Source organism: Chrysochloris asiatica, unplaced genomic scaffold (genome assembly GCF_000296735.1).
Source record: "Chrysochloris asiatica unplaced genomic scaffold, ChrAsi1.0 scaffold00145, whole genome shotgun sequence".
NCBI lineage: Eukaryota > Metazoa > Chordata > Mammalia > Afrosoricida > Chrysochloridae > Chrysochloris > Chrysochloris asiatica.
In genome coordinates, this window is record NW_006408663.1 from 361,608 (window position 1) to 379,328 (window position 17,721).

The 17,721-nt window shown below is 37.8% G+C and overlaps 1 protein-coding gene across 1 annotated transcript in view; it reads left to right on the forward strand.

The window, feature by feature from the left end:
- Positions 1–17,721, forward strand: part of MSH3 (mutS homolog 3) — a 280,941-nt gene that overhangs the window by 81,310 nt on the left and 181,910 nt on the right. The window contains exons 10-12 of the mRNA XM_006870606.1: positions 63–175; positions 2,481–2,595; positions 12,948–13,037. Of these exons, the coding sequence (XP_006870668.1) occupies positions 63–175; positions 2,481–2,595; positions 12,948–13,037 (318 nt within the window). The remainder of the gene's footprint in view (positions 1–62; positions 176–2,480; positions 2,596–12,947; positions 13,038–17,721) is intronic.

Consider the following 17,721-nt stretch of genomic DNA (forward strand, 5'->3'; position numbering starts at 1 on the left):
TAAAATGCAAATAGTTCAACATTATGAGTAATTACCTTTTAAATGTTTGTTGTCTTTTTCAGTGTACGGGATGACAGAATTCGAGTTGAAAGGATGGATAACATTAATTTTGAATACAGCCATGCTTTCCAGGCAGTTACAGATTTTTATACAAAAGATGTAGGTGACATCAAAGGTAAATATTTTATCCATATGTCCACTAATTTAACCGAGTTAGATTTGGATGAAGGTGTCAGTTTGGCTTTCAATCTAATAAAAACTAGGTCATTAGGTTATTATTGGAGGTTATTGGTTCAGTGTTAGAATCTTGCCTTTGATTGCTGGCCAGTGTACTTCATGTGTATCCATCATTGTTCAGTGGAGGTTTGTGTGCTGCTGTGGTACCCAGGGGAGCTTCAAGAATCAGATGGACTAAGAAAAAAGGCTTGGTGATCTCCTTCTGAATATCAGTCAGTGAATACCGTATGCATCCAAAGGATAGCATCTTCAACTGACATGATGCAGGACTGGGCAGCATTTCATTGCGTTATGTGTGCGTTTCACGATAGCTAGCAAAAACAGCAAGCCATTTGTAATAAACAGCTGAAGGAGGCCAAGGAAAGAGTTCTCTGTTTTCACACTCATCAATAACTTCACTGAAGCTTCTTCCTTTTTAATTGCGATGTTTTAGCATCTTGATGGTTTTGACGCATTCATTGGATTGTAAGGAAGAGATAGTTTGTTCTCCTACTTTCCTCTTTGCTTCTCTTAAAGATGACTCAGTTACTATCCTCAGAATTTTATACAATACTTGGACAGATATTCTGCTTAAGGCTGATGTTTTGAAAGGTTCATTGCCAGAATTAAAATACCAGGACGGTAGTGCCAGGGTTTAACTAAGTAACCATTATTTGTCTTCACTTGCATTCCATCCAGCATGCATCAGTACTCGATTTGGCCCTGCTGCTTATTCCTGGCAGCCTAGCTAAGGCTAAGACAATAAAAGGAATAAGGTACACCGTGTGTTAGAGGCGATAAGGCTTGTGAAGATAAGAGACAGGAAAGGGATTGCACTTTTTAAGTAGAGTGATAAAGAAAAACCTCAGTGAAAAATGGCATTGAACAAAGATATGAAGGAATTAAGGAGAAAATCCACATAGATGTGTGGAGGGATAATATTTCGGGTGGAGGGGACAGTAAGTGCAAAGTGTCTTCTTGTACTAGAATGTGCTTGGCATGTTCAGGGAACAGCAAGGAGCCTGTGTGCTGGAGCAAATTGTCTGAGGGGAGAGTGTTAGAGGCATAGAGGGTATGGGAGGCTGATTCTTCAGGCCTCATCTTCCACTGTAAGGACTTTGACTTCTACGCTCAGTGAATTGGGGATTTTAGAGAATTTTAAAAGGACCCTTACGATTGTTGTATTAAGAATATTTTGGGTGTTTTTTTTGTTTGTTTGTTTTACATTCAGCACATCACTTTGTTTCAACTTGATGATTGCATTCCCCTCCATGCAGCAGCAGTTATCCTGCTTCCTTCCTCTGGGTCTCCATTTACATCTTATATTTAATAAATGAACAAAGAAAACATTTTCACATATATAAAAAAATTATATTTGTTTAAACGTCCAAAGGGCACATTCTGAAAGCTAGCTTCCTGCCCACAGTCTTACTCAGTCCATGGGCCTAGATCCCACAGCTCCTGTGTATCTCTTTGCCTTCGTCTCTGTCACTATCTGCTATCGCTGCTTTTCTTATAGGTAGGGATCCCCCGTTCTACTCAGATGACCATGGGTCTTGCAACTTATTTTCCTCACTCAGTAATATATTAGGGATAACTTTCTGTATTAGTAAGACGCCCTAGTGTTACAGTAGGTAGAACTGGACTGCTATCCATAGGTCAGTCATTCAAACCCATCAGCTGGTCCACAGGAGAAAGATGAGGCTGTCTGCTCCTATCCTGATTTACAGTTTCGGAAACCCTAAAGAGTAGTTCTTCTCTGATTTATAGAATTAGTATGAGTTGGCTTCGATTTAGTAGCTGTGAGTTTTCTCTCTATAGCTATAAGTCATTTCTTTTAGTAATTACATGGTAATCCAGACTTACTAGACAGTTTTAAACTATTATCTTACTGATGATCATTTATGTTGTTTCTAGTATTTAACTAGATTTTTCTTGTAAAATATCTTTACAAGGAAAATTCCATCCCAATTTTTTGTATATATACCCTTGACATGCATGTTTTGGAGTAGTTCTCGGTTAAAGGGATGAGGATTTAAAGTTCGAAATTGTTTGCGATGTTGTTTTCCAAAGAGATTCACTCTATCAACGGAGAATAACACCCTTTTCCTCATGTCTTAATCTATTAGAGTTTTCCACAGGGAAATTTCAGAAGGCATTTTCTAAAATCACCGTTAAATACTTTGTGTTCAACTTAAATTTTGCTCTGATAATGAATAATAATTTTAATGAGGGTATACTCTTTTTTTTTTTTTTTTTTTAAGATGCTCAAAATTTTGCAGGCATCACAAACCTGGAGAAGCCTGTGATTTGCTGTTTGTCTGCTGTAATAAAACACCTCAAGGAATTTAACCTGGAAAAAATGTTCTCCAAGCCCAAGTAAGGCATTTCTCAAACAAACAAACAAACAATTAAAAAAAAGGAAGGGGTCATATAGTAAAGTTTCTGAAAGTGATTGTGGTTACTAGTATATTCAGAAACGTTTACCTGGTATTGCTAGAATCCCCCATTTGGGATAGTGGAAGTGGGGTGGGGAGGAGGGGCAAGGTTGAACTGTTTGGTAGTGTTGCTGAGAGATATGGAAAAATATTGATTGATTTAATAGCACTGATAAGATTTTATAAGAATCCAGTCAAAGAGTTACTCATGATAATTATGTAGTGTATAGGAACCCTGCTAGTAGATTACGAGCTGGACTGCTTACTGTAGTACTGTGCTTTACACTACTGAATGGAGATGTAGTATTGAAAAGATTTATAAAATTTCAGCATCATATTTTGGGCTTCAGTTTCTATTTTATAGACCAAGAAGTTGGAGGTAAAGGGGCCGCCTGCTAATATAGACAGCTTTTTTATAGATTAGCTTTATAGGTATTCTAAGGTTTATAAGCTAACAGTAGACATACATGGAAAAATACTAATTCAATATCAAGCAAAATAAAGTTGATACTAAATTTTTTTATTTTACCTTCCCAGCCGTCTCTTTGGTTCTGTTAAGAATTGCTTTCCATTATACTGATTTGGGGGAGCATGTTGGCTCCACACCATAAATACTGGGTCTGAGGTTTGAGCCCATCAGCTGCTCTGTGGGAGAAAGATGAGGCTTTCTGTGCCTGCAAAGATTTAAAGCCTTGGAAACCCTATACAGTAGGATTGGTGTTAGTCGGAACCAATCGGTGGTCCTTAACAATAACAACAACATTCTGATTTTAGGGAGTCTTGGTAGCACAATGGTTAAGTCGTAGGCTACTAACCAAAAGGTTGATGATTCAAGCCCCGTGAATGCCTCTGTGAGAGAAAGAGCTGGTGATCTGCTTCCATGAAGATTACAGCCAAGAAAACCCTGTGGTGTACTTCTCTTCTCTCACTTAGGGTCATTCTGAAGTGAAATGGACTCACTGGCACTTAACAGCAACATATTGATTCTGGATAAGTAAGCTACTCCCCTTTTTAAGAAGTGGGTGGAGAGATAGAAGCAGACTCAGTTGAATGGCAGGACATGAATTGAAGAATAAAGAGATATTGTTGGGCCTAGGTTTTTTAGGAGATTCAAAAGAAAGGCAGTTGCATGAAAAGTCTTTTGTGATTATTTCTGTTTTTAAATTTGGTGTGGCACTGTAGGATAAACACTGGATTGGTAACCACAAGGTCAGTGATTCAGACCCCACCCACTGCTCCATGGAAATCTTGTACAGCGTGGCTATGCCTTGAAACCAACTTGATGGCACATAACAACAGAGCAAATTAGTTTTCCACTCAACAATTCACGCACATTTTGTTTCATGACGTTGATTGCAAACTGCGTAGTGTTTCTGCTCGCTTCCTCCCTGGGTTTCTGTTTCCATTTATGCTTCTTTCATGTTCCTTCTTGCTTTCTGAGCTTTGTCCCTGGGCAAATGCTGTACTCTTCTTCTGGTTTGGTTGATTGTTCTAAGGAATGCTTACTTGATTCACCTTGTAGGTCTGACTATTGTTAACTGAAAGTTGATCCATGATGCTGAGTTCAGTTCTAGGTCTCAAGGGTGTCTAATGGCCGTATTCCTGGGGGTTCCATCGGTATCTACTAGACCAATAAGCCTGGTTTTTATGATTTTTAGTTTTGTTCTACATTTGTTACCAAATCTATCCAAGGCCTGATATTATGATCCCAGTCAGGATGGTCAGTAGTGCTAATTCGGACCATCTAGTTCTCTGGCCTCAAGGTCATGGATACTGAGGTTCACATGGTCCACTAGTCCTTTGAACTAATTGTTTTCCTGCATCTTTGATTTTCTTCACTCTTCTGTGGTCTAGTCGTAATGTCTTTTTGGTGCGTATCCTATTGTGTGGTATTTAGGATAGAACAGAATTTATTGTTTGCCTGCAAAACAGTTTTGTCCTTTTGAAAGCAAGCTAATTGTTCTCTAGCATAAGAGTGGATTCATTATTTATACAATGGAATGTTATACACGAGTGAACATGAATGATGAGCTAGAGCTATACGTATCAGTATTAAAAATTTTATGTATAATCTGTTGATCCAAAATTCAGATTACTGAAGTATGTACCATTTTTTGTATTTACTCAGTATGTACCATTGTATAAAGTTGTTGTTAAGTGTTGTTGAGTTGGTTCCTATTCATAACAACCCTGTATAGGGTTTCCAAGGAACAGCTAATGGATTTGAACTGCTGACTTTATATAAAGTTAGAAATATGTAAAATAGTGCTGTATACAAGGGGGTTTCAAAAAGTTTGTGGAAAAATGGAATTAAAAGATAATGAAATTTTTTGAAGCCAAGAAAGATGAGGCTTTCTGTTCCCATAAAGATTTACAGCCTCGGAAACCTTGTGCAGGGTCACTATGAGTTGGAACCAACTCCATGATACTTAACAACAACAACAACATTGGTAACAATAGGAATCCTGGTGTGGCGCTGTGGGTTAATGCACTAGATTGCATAGTCAGTTTGAACTGCATCACCAGCCGCTCCTTGGAAACCCTATACAGGGTTGCTATTGGTCGAAACTGACTTGGCAGCACTTATCAGAAACCCTATAAAGGGCCACTGTGGGTCAGAATCAACTCAACAGCACTTAACAACAATTGTTAATAATATCTATATATGTAGGGAAGGTATAAAGACATGCATGGGAATGATAAATAAGAAATTCAGAAGAAAGGTTTCTCCTTTCCAGTGGTAAATGCGGGAAAACTGTCCACAGGGAGTTTATTGCTTAACCTGGGTGATGTTAATATGTAGTTTAAATAAAATCTGAAATATTTCATTTAAAAAAATCTCATTGAATTGTACCTTATGCTCCAATAATAGGAGCTTATTATAGAGATGGGTCGATATGGTTTGGATTGTGTTGGATCCTCATAAAAAAAGAGGAGAGCAGCTAACTACCATTTGACTATTCATTGAAAGGACTCTCTAGCTTTATAAGCTAGTTAGTGAATAATAGCTTACCTATTAAGATATATGTTTTCTGTTTGTCCTTATCACTCAGCCAAGCAAAGAAGTATTGTATTTGAATAAGCCATTAGTTTTTCTTTTTCTTTCTTTTTAAAAAATCAGACTCTGATGTGTTTAGAAGTAGATGAATTTGGACCTCAAAAGATGATTGTGGCTTTCTCTTATTAATTCAAAGTAAAAATAATACTAAATAGCAAAACCAGTATATATAGATTGTTGTTATTTTTGTTAAATACCATGGAGTTGGCTCTGAATGAAAGCACATCTGTACAGGGTTTCCAAGGAGGTGAGTTAGAACTGCTGACCTTGTGGTTAGCAGTCTGGTGCTTATCTTACAGTACCACGCCAGGACTCCTTATATATAGATATTATACTTTGAATAGTTTATTTGTAAATTATCTGAAGGCAGACCTCTCACTAAGTTCATTGAAAATGATCTTTACCCCTTTATGTGTGGTGTTGGCATGTGCTCAGGTCATTGACTCCACTGCTGCCTTGTTGTTGTTGTCAGGTGCTGCCAAGTTGGTTCAGACTCATAGCGACCCTCTGTAGGGTTTCTAAATGAGCATCTTGTGAGTTTGAACCACTGACCTTGTGGTTAGCAACTCAGTGCTTATCCTGCAATGCCACATCAGGACTCCTTATTACATGTCTAATCTGTCTGTCGGGTTAATCCCTTTAGCACACAGCATATGCCCAGCACCCAGTAGGCAATGAGTAAATACAAAACAAATGAATGAAGAAAGAAATCGTCATGCTGTATGGTGGACTTGGATTGTTTTTCTTCTTTAATTGTCAAGATGGCATTGAAGCCAAGATTAACGAATAAAGGTAGTGATACAACTGGCACTATTGATCTGCTTAAAAATGAAATATGAGTGATGATGTTTTTATTGGTGGTGAGCAAACAGACTCTGAAGATGATTTCAAAAGAGTAATTTTTGTTTTTGGAAAAAGAGTGTAACCTTCCCAGATGAAAGACTGAATGCTTGCCTCCAAAAATTAGAAACAAGACAAGAATGTCTTCTCTTGCCACTTCTGTTTAACATTGTACTGAAAGTTTGACCTTGGGCAGCTAGGCAAGAAAATGAAATAAAAGATTGGAAAGGAATAAGCAAGAATGTGTTTATTCACAGATGATCTGATCTTGTATCAAAGTCACATCCCAAACAAAATTATTATAAGAAAAAAAAAAAAAAAAGAGCAGAATAACATCTTTCCAGGTGTGCCAGAAAGACATGCCCATAAATGAAATAAAAATTGTAACGATTGCATGATGAGCAAAAAGATATTAAGAATACGATACAAGATGTGAAAGAACAGCATGAATGAGAATTAGAAAAATTCAGAAACCAAGAGATAGGATTTAAGAAGGGATGAATAATTAAAGAAATTATAGATCTCTTTAGGAATAAAGACTAAAAGAGAAGGAGCACAAAGCAAATAAACATTATAACTAACACTTAGAGAAAAAACAGAGTTTGAAAAGGGAGATATGTAGAAAAGAGTTAAACACAGCAAACGTAAGACTCCGGTCCTTAGAAAAGCCTGTTTTTGAGATTGGCTCTTGGCTCGTGTCTTGAACTTTGGATGTTTGGTAGCATTCCTACCATTTTCTCATAAGCATCTCTCTGTGTTGAAATTTTTTGTGCAAACAGCATGATTTGTGTTAAACACTTGCTTTCTTTTTGGGGAGCTAGGATTTTAGTACATGCCCATGTAACCAGCCCCCAGTAAAACCTTGGGCACTGAGTCTCTTGTTGGACAACCTGTGTTGTTACAGCTTGATGTTAAGGTCGGGAGCTTGTGTCTGTTTTCTTCTGGATTTTGTCTCATGTGTCTTTTTGCTTTTCTCATTTTGCTTTGTAATTTTTCATTGTGATAAGTTATAGCCATGAGTAAAAACAAAACAAAACAAAACAAAACTATGAACAAGTGATCTGGGAAGAAGGACATGGCATCAGAATTGGAGGAAGAATCATTAACAGCCTGCAGTATGTAGACGACACAGCCTTGCTTGCTGAAAGAGAACTTGAAATACTTACTGATGTAGATCAAAGCCTACAGCCTTCAGAATGGAATGCATCTCAGTGTAAAGAAAACAGAAATCTTCACCACTTTACCAATAAATAACATCAAGATTAACGGAGAAAAGATTTGAAGTTGTCAGTGACTTCATTTAGCTTGGATCCACAATCACTGCTCACGGAAGTGGTTGCCAAAACATCAAACGACGAATCGTATAAGGCAAATCTGCTGCGCAAAACCTCTGTAAAGTGTTAAAGAGCAAAGATGTCAGTGTGAGGACTAAGCTGAGTCTGACCCAAGCCATGGTATTTTGAATTTCCTTATATGTGTGTGAAAGTTGGACAGTGAATCAAGAAGACTGGAAGAGTAGATGGCAAAGAATATTGAAAGTACCATGAACTACCAGAAGCACAAACAAATCTGAGTTGTAAGTACAGCCAGGATGCTCCTTAGAAGCCAAAATAGCAAGACTCATCTTTGGACATATTATCAGGAGGGGCCAGTGCTTGGAGAGGAGCATCATGCTTGGAAAAGTGAGGAGGACTCCTAACAAGATGGATTGAATGCAGTGGCAGCAAACTATGGGCTCAAACATAACGATGATTGTGAGATTGGCTAAGGACTGGGCATTGTTTCGTTCTGTTGTGCATATGAGCCAGAACCAACTCGACAGCACCTAATAACAACAACATGTTCTTCTTCTATTCTTCTTTTGGACCCTGGTTGCATAGTGGTTTCATGCTCAGCTGCTAGCCCAGAAGTCAACAGTTGAACCCCAGCAGCTGCACTACTGGAGAAAGATATGGCAATCTGCTTTAGCCTTGAAAAACCGATGGAGCAATTGTGCTCTGTCTATAGGGTTGCTCAGTTGGGATTGATTGAACTGTAGGGGGTGCGGTATGTTTTTCTGCTCTTCTTAATTGATTTAAGCTTCTTGAGGCAAAAGTTATTTATGTCTTACTCATCTTGAAACATCATCAGGGACTAGCAGAAAGTAGGTGCTCAACAAATGCTTGTCATCTTCCTATGGAAAGTCAGTCATTTCTTTGAGTCATAAATCCCAAGAAGTATTTGTGGAATATCCAGCTGTGTTTATAAAATGTGAAACATTACTGTAAAGGAGAATCAATCAGGCAGTGATGGTCTATTTAGCTGACAGGTGTTCACAAAGATTCATGGTTAGAGATCTCAATTTGAAGATGTGTGTCTTACTGTTGCTATAACAGCAGTACCACAAGTGGATGTCTTTGTTTTTAAATTTTTTTCTTGCGAATTGAGTGAAGGTTTACAGACAAGGTCTTCAGCTTTACATTCAATGAATTATACACTTTGTTTCTTCTCAATGATTAAATACCTGCCACCCTCCAGGCAACAATAGTTATCCTATATCCTCCCTGTGGCTCCCCATTTACATCTTACATTTCACAAATGAACACAGTAAAAATATTTGTACATATACAAAACAAAAAATATATACTTTTAAAAATGTTCAAAGGGTACATTCTGCAAGCCAGCCTCCTGGCCACAGGCACACAGCCTTACTTAGTCCAGTCCATGGGCCTAGAGCCTGCAGCTGCTCTGCCACCATCTCTGCTTTTGCCACTTTTCTAGGTAGGGATCTCATGCTTCACTCATGCTCTTCTTCTGGATGGCCCTGGGATCCTCCGTTCCTGAACTGAAAGATAAACTACTTCCCCTTTTAGTTCACATCGTCTACATATAACAGTTGTGACAATCACAATGAGTCCTGCTAGCAGTTGATCACAGTTGAACCATAAAACCCTGTCACCATCATCCTCCACACCATTTCACCAGATAGATCTGGAAAAGAGGGATACTGTTAATTGGGAATTGTACCTTACCCACATCATTCTGAAACAAGTGGATGTTTTTTAAAGAACAGAAATTTATTTTTTCACAGTGTTGTTGTTTTTAGTTGCATCAAGTTGATTAGAATTCATGGTAACCCCCAAGTGTGCAGAGTAGAGCTACATTCCATAAGGTTTTAAAGGCTGTGACCTTTCAGAAGTAGATCACCCGGCCTTACTACCAGGGTGCCTCTGAGTGGTTTTGAACCCCTAGCCTTGCAATTAAGAAGACCAGTGTTTAATCATTTGCACAGTCCCCCATCCCCTGCCTTTAGGGACACCACCTTTTCACAGTTTGTTGTTAAGTGCCTTTGAGTTGGTTCAGATTCATAGCAACTCTGTGTAGGGATTCCAAGGAGCAGCTGGTGGGTTTGAACCACTGACCTTGCAGTTAGCATTCGATTGCTTTTCCTACAGTGCTATACCGGAACTCCTCTATCTGGTATGCTGTTATTGTTCAGTGCCATCTAGTCAGTTCTGACTCACAGTGACACTGTATAGGGTTTCTGAGGAGCACCTGTAGGTTTGAACTGCTGGCCTTGTGGTTCACAGTCCCTTGCTGATCCTACAGCGCCACACCAGGAGTATGTGAAATTATATGTAGAACCCTCACCTGCATTTGATTACTTGAGACTTTCATTATCTACTAACTGTGCATCCCGGACTATCTTAAATTAGCTTTATGAGAAATTCATAGAAAAAAAGTATAAGTTCTGTTCTTAACTAGCAGTATTATTAATGTGTTGTGTTTTCTGTTTGTTTTGCCCTTACATTACAAGTTAAATCTTAAATTAGATGCATTGAGAAAGAATTTATTTAAACTGCTATCTGCACTGATTTTATTAAGATAAAAATTAACCACTGAGCCATTGGACTGGTTCTGTGTAATCAATCAAACATAAGAAGGTCTAACTATACATCTGAGTTTCTAATTCTGTGGAGTCTGGTGTGGCACTGTGGGTTAATGCGCTGGACTGCAAGGTCAGTTTGTACCGTGAGGTCAGTGGTTCAAGCTCACCACTGCTCCTCGGAAACCCTATACAGGGTCACTATGAGTTGGAACCGATTCTACAGCACTTAACAACAACAACAGTTTTGTTGACAACTGTACTCAGGAGTTGGGTTCTTACTCCCAAATATAAAAGAAATATTCTTCTGTCAGTGCCTTTTTACATTAGGAATTATTTATATCCATTTCTGGGCTAACGGTTGCACCTGCCAATATCTATGGGTTTTCAATAGTATATGCTTATTCACCTGAAATACACAGGTAATTCTAAATCACTTACTCTTTTGTGGAAGAATCCAAAATTTAAACCTCATAAACAATGACTGGCTAGACTACATGCTGTGTGAAGCTGAGTAGCAATCATATTAGAGTGAAGAGAAAATACTTCAGTAATAGTTCAGACACTGAAAATACAAAGAATGTCTTTTTCCTTAAGTTTTGTGATGGGAGGAAAATGTTCTTGCTGAAAACTTGTCAGGGAAATTTAAGACTCTCTATCATTTTACCCTGCTTCAAAAAAGAAGTAAAAATCAGTCTTTCTGATTTAGACAAAGACAATAAATGCACAAGCCTTATTTGAAAGATCATCTCCTTATAAAGATCCTGTTGCAATATTGTTATTTAAAATGAACTAAAAAGTCTTCTGTATTACATCTGAAGTCTGTAGTTGAAATGTGTCTGCATATTAGATACATTCTTAAGAGTTTTCAAAGAACCTGTAAAAACATTAAAAAGATACACTTCTTAAAGAAGACACTTCTTGGTGCAACTCTTGGTCTCTTCAAGAAAGAAGAGTGATAAGAATGGAAGGTGCTTGGAATCAATTAGTCCAGTGGACTAATTAATGAAACATTGATCATCAGTGTCCACAACTCTGCGACCAGAATAGCTAGATGGTACCTGGCTACTACTAACTGCTCTGAAAGAGATCTCATTAGAAGGTCCCAGATGGAGTGGCAGAAAATGTAGAACAAAATTCAAAATGAAAACAAAAGACCAGGCTTCCTGATTAGAAAGAGACTGGAGGAACCCAAGACCATGGCCCTCGACCACCCTGAAGATCTTGAAAGGAAATTACCCTTGTGGCCCAGTTTTCAACCAAGCAGGAGATAGGTCTCCTCACCTAGGAGTGGTCAATCATTCAAAATCAAAAGGGCAACATTCACGTAAGTACAAAGTTGAGATGGGATGGGAAGCTGGGTGGGATGGAAACAGGAAGCACAGGGAAGAAGCGGGATAACTGTTGTTGCATGGAAGGCATTACAGTCACTGAGATGAAACAAAGTGTATGATTTGTTGCATGTAAATTGATGCTCTTGTCTGTAAACCATCCCTCAATTCACAACAAAAGTTAAAAAAAAAAAAGGCACTTCTTGCTTTACATTTCTAACTGCTGCCAATAAGCATTAAAGAAGAAAATAATGAGCCAAGTGTGTCAGGGAGCCCCAAGACCATCCACAAGTTTGATGAGTTGCAAGGACTTTCAGAGCTTAACATATGAGAACAAATCAAAATCTATTGCTACAAAATTCATAGAAACTTTTCTGAAACATAAGTATCAAAATGTGAAGCTATTGTTTCTTGACAGAGCCTCCATCTAAGTCTATACATTTCAGAAGGCAGTGTTTCTAGTCCTTCTGTGGCAAAAAGACGCATGTTGCAAAGTCCAGAAGAAACCAAGCACAAGCTTCTAACCCTGACCTCAAGCTGTAATAAAATCTGTGAAAGAAGAACATCAATTATTATAATTCAAGGCAAATTAAAGAGAAATAAAACGGGCCACACACATCTACTATCAATCTGTTCTAGTTGCTTCCCTTTGGAAATCATTAACAAGTTATCTTTTGTAAGCCCGAAACAACCAAAAAACCTGTAACAACTATTAAAGAAAGAACAGTGTTCAGTTACTAGGCAACATTCTGATTACATGGTAAGGTCTCTCTTTAAGAGCTTCAAGACCAATCTAAGTGCAGATGCTGTCCTGCTAAAGGAGGAGAAGGAAAATTTAAATGTCTTGGCATATTTTTCCAAGCTTGACATAACATTTTCCTGAAGATGCCACTTCATGCCCTGCAAATGATGAAAGAGTATGTTTTGCATGATTCCTGGAAACATTTGAAAAATACTGGTCTTGCTGCTTCCCTTCCTTGTTCTTCCTGGTGCAGGCTCTTCTCGCTTGTTCATCTATTTCACAGCCAAGGATCAATGGAAGACCATGTCCTAGTGAATTTTCCTTTCGTTCCTTTGAATTTGAGTTTCTGTTAAGAAACTAACTTTTGTCTTAATGTTATTGGAATGTTTCTGTTGCCTAAATTGGCTTTTTATTTCTGCACTTACATCATGGATGATTATATTTCATTCTTTTACAGGAATTTTAAACAGTTGTCAAGTGAAATGGAATTTATGACAATTAATGGAAAAACATTAAGGAATCTGGAAATCCTACAGAACCAGGTCAGGCAAACATAAGTGCTGGTTGATTCAATGTGGTTTTGAAAATAACGGAATAATGTAGCAGTTTGTTCTTAAGAATATTGGTGAAAATAGCAGTGAATTACATACACTGATATTCTTATTTGGGGTTTTTTTGGAAGCTCTTTTCTTAATGATTGAAGGACGTGACCATTTGACAATTTCTCAGTAAGGACTAGCTCATTGGGCTCTGATTTTAGGTGCTCTAGGAGTCCTGGTGTGGTGGTGTTGTAGGATAAGAACTTCACGGACAAACAACTAGGTTTTAAATACATATTTCTTTGAAAGGACATCATTTTTGAGAATTACAATGGAAAGGATTATTTTGACTGATTATATTTTCTGTTTATACCTTTAACTTTTTGCTGAAATGTCTGTGGTCATATTTCATTATCCAGCTTATAAAACAAGTGATTGTGATGTACAATTAATTTATGACTGTGAAATGCATAATATTTCACTTCACAAACTTTTATCGTAGTTTATCTGTTTTTTATTAGTGAGTTTGGAAGATCCTAGAAACATGAAGAATTATTGCTTTTGTTTATGAAATGATCACTTGGAAATATTTACAATTATATTCCAAAACTAATGTTCTTGTAACATTCAGCCATAGGAATTAAAAGCAATTACAAGTCGTTTGATTAATCATTTGAGCTACAGCAAATGATTTAAAGCTCTTCAGATATATTTATTACTTTGGTGAATTAAAGTAAATTATGACTTTATTCTCTAATTCCTGGATCTGTATATTATCAACTGACTTTCCTCACTTAGTCTCTCCCTTTTCTAATCCATCTTTGTGCACTTGAGTTACACTTAATTTTTGTCCAGTTATGAGTTTGTTCTATCATTCCATTACCCAGCAGCAGAGCATCTTTCATGCAGATTTCTCTCATCAAGTCTGTGTACAAACCTGCGATAGGAAACAAGTAGTTGAAATAAAAGGACATTTTTTGGATGAAGAAGTGCTCACAGTCAGAACTTACAGATACAGCCTTGGCCTTGCAGGCTTTTCTTCTGCCATATCATTCGTAACCCAATCCTACTGCGGCCGGCTCAGTGCTGAAATGAAATGACTAAGGCAAAATCATCTGTAGTCCATATACTGTATGAAATCCCTTACATCTTCAGTATTTGAGTCTTTGTAGAAACCAGGACTTTGAATGGATTCATTCTGGTTTGACTGCATGCTTTGAATATGTGTTTCCACCCCAGAAATACTGAATCAGATTTATGTTTTAACAGAATCCTTAGGTGATGCTTAGAGATCCCGAGGTGATTCATATGTATAAGGAAGATAGTGTTAAACTGTAGATTCTGATCCAGTATGTCTGGGGTGGAAAGGTGAATTCTCAGCAGTGGGTCAAACCAGAATGAAGTGGTTTGAAGCCCTGGTAGAAACATATCCTTGGAGTTACCATAACTGGTTTGCCTTTATACTTTGATCTTTGGCCTCCCATTCCAAGGAGCAATGAAAAGATGTGATGTGGAGAGGGCTGGGTACCAGGGATATCTGGACATGGGATGTGTCTGACTGAGAACATAAGTTATTCAGTATGTTTCCCACTTCTCTTGTTTGAGTCTGCTTCTTGAATGATGTCAGGTAGTTGGAAAATGACTCCCCTCCACTAGCTTCCTTACCTTGGAGCCCTGGTGGCACAGTGATCAAGCACTCAAGTGCTAAACAATCGGTTGGCAGTTCAAACCTGCTACCCACTCCGTGGGAGAAAGGTGTGACTTTCTGCATCCATAAAGATTTACAGCCTTGAGAACCCATGGTCTCTTCTGCCATGTATGGTTGCTATGAGTTGGAATCGACTAGATGCTAATGGGTTTGTTTTGATCCTTATCACAGGACCTTTTCTTCTAGACAGGCAGTTACTCTTTTCCTAACACATGTGGTGCCATTGTAGATAGTTAGCTGCATCTGTTGGTTCTTCCTGGCCATCCTTGGATGGGCCACTACGATTACTGTCGCTTTGAGCTCTTAGCCCTGGGGAGTTTGTCACATCTTTGATAGGTGGTTCTTGCCAGCTGGTGGTTTGTCCTCAGTAAGAGTCCTTTCTCCCAAACCTACTTGTAAGTCCACCAAGGGCAGGCATTTTGTTTTAACATATCTTTGGCCATCCCAGTACTGAACACATAGGAGATTTTCTGTACGTCTCTCCTCATTAGTTTGAAGAAAAGGGAAAAATATAAAACAAAACAAAAACCTCAACTTGCATAGAAACTGTTGGTTTTTTTTTTGTTTCAAAATAATGATTTAAGTATATCAATAGACTTTTTGTAACATAAGGAAAGTTTGGTTAACATTAACTATAATTTTTATTGTAAATTGTTTTGCAGCTCAGCTTGTAAGCATTGGTAAGTAAAACTTTTGCTAGGGATTTACTAAAACAGACTAAAATGAAACACTTGACTTCTACCACAGATTCCTTGAGGGCAATAAGGTTCACCTTTATCTCCAGTACTTTCTCCTTGTTCAGTGTTATTGGGAGAACGTTGGTCTTTAACATGCGAGCTCTGAAGTGGAAGCCTGGACTTGCCAAAGGAAAATGAAATGATCTTCACCACTGTACTTCTCAGCATGAGGAGTGAACTTCAACTACATATTTTTAAAATGCATAGAACATGCATCCACCACTTGTCTGTCACTTTGTTGTACTGTGGTGAGTGACATATTTCTGGGATGCTGGAAGTTATGCTACCAGTGTTTGAAATACCAACAAGTTGACCCATGGTGGCCAGCTTTCAGCAGAGCTTCCAGACTAAAACTAAGGAAAAAGGAGAAGCAGACTACTTCTGAATGTTTAGACACTGAAACCTGATGAATAACAGTAGAACAGTGTCAGCTAGAGTGCTGGAAGATGAGCCCCTGAGTTTGGAAGGCGTTCAAAACTGGGGAAGAGCTATCATTTCAAAGTAGAGTTGATTGTGATGAGGTGAATGGAGTAAAGCTTTCGGGGCCTTCATTTGCTGATGGGGCACAACTGAAAATGAGGAGAAACAGCTGCAACCACCCATTACTAATTGGAACATGGAGTGTCTGAAATGTGAGTCTGGGAAACTTGGAAGTTGTCAAAAATGAAATGAAACACATAAAAGATTGATATCCTAGGCATCAGTGAGGTGAAATGGACAAATATTGGCCATTTTGAATCAGAGAATAATGTGGTTTGCTATGCTGCGAGCAACAAATTGAAGAGGAATGGCGTCGCATTGAACATCAAAAAGAACATTTCAAGATCTATCTTGTCTGTGATAGGATGATATCCATATGCTTACAAAGGAAGACCAATTAATAGCACTGTTATTCAAATTTACACTCAAAATACTGAAGTCAGTGATGATGAAATTGAATTCTATTAACTCCTTCAGTTTGAAATGGATTGGATAGGCAATCAAGATGTGCTGATAATTGCTGGTAATTGAGTTATAGTTGGAAAACGTGACCTTGGTGATAGAAATGATGCTGGAGATAGCATGATAGGATTAATAAATGACAGAGTAACCTCAAAGGAAAATACACACATTTGCACATCAGCATAAAAAAAGAGAAAATCAGAAAGATTTAGTAACCATTAACACAACAGAAATGAAAATGAAAAGTAAATCCACGAACAAAATGAATTCAGCATAGAAAATTATATGGAACAAAGAATCCAGCAGCACCACAAAGAAACACAAAGGAAAAAAAAAAAAATGACAGCAGTCAATTCATTTCTATAGAAAATTACATTGAATGTAAATGGGTTAAATGTACCAGTCAAGAGACAGAGAGCAGAATGGATAAGAAAACAATATTATTCAATATGCTATCTACAAGAGACAGATGAAAAAGATGGAGACAGCCTAAATGCCCACCAACAGAAGAATGGTTTAACAAACTTTAGTACATACAATGGAATACTACAAAACAATGAAGAACAATGATGAATCTGTGAAACACCTCACAACATAGTTGACTCTGGAGGACATTGTGATAAGTGAAATTAGTCAATCACAAAAGGACAAATATTGTATGAGACCAATGTTGTAAAAAGTTAATAAAATGTTTTCTTGATAAGCCATCTATAATGGGTATCGGGAGTGAGGGAAAATTATTAAGGGCTAGAGGGTAGAGGATGGAGATCATGTGAATAACAGATTTGATACATTAAACACTAAAGACAGAAGACCAGAAGAGTTGTTGGATGACATCAAGAACATCATACATGAAGAAAGCAAAAAGTCATTAAGACAAGAGAGAAGGAAAAAGTCACAATGGATGTCAGAAGAGACACTGAAACTTTCTATCCAATGGAGAGATGCTAAAGCAAATGGAACAAATGAGGAGGTCCAAGAGCTGAACAGAAAATTTCAAAGATCAGCTACAGAAGATAAAGCCAAATATTACAACAAAATATGCAGAGATCTGGAATCAGAAAACCAAAAAGGAAGAACACGCTCAGCATTTCTCTAGGTGGGGCAACTGAAGAAAAAATTCAAGCCTTGACTTTCATTATTGAAAGATTCTCTGGGCAAATTATTGAATGATGCAGAAAGCATCAAAAGAAGATGGAAGGGATACACAGAGTCACTATACCAAAAGGAAATGGTTAATGTTCAACTGTTTCAAGAGGTAGCATATGATCAAGAGCCAATGATACTCAGGGAGAAAGTCCAAGG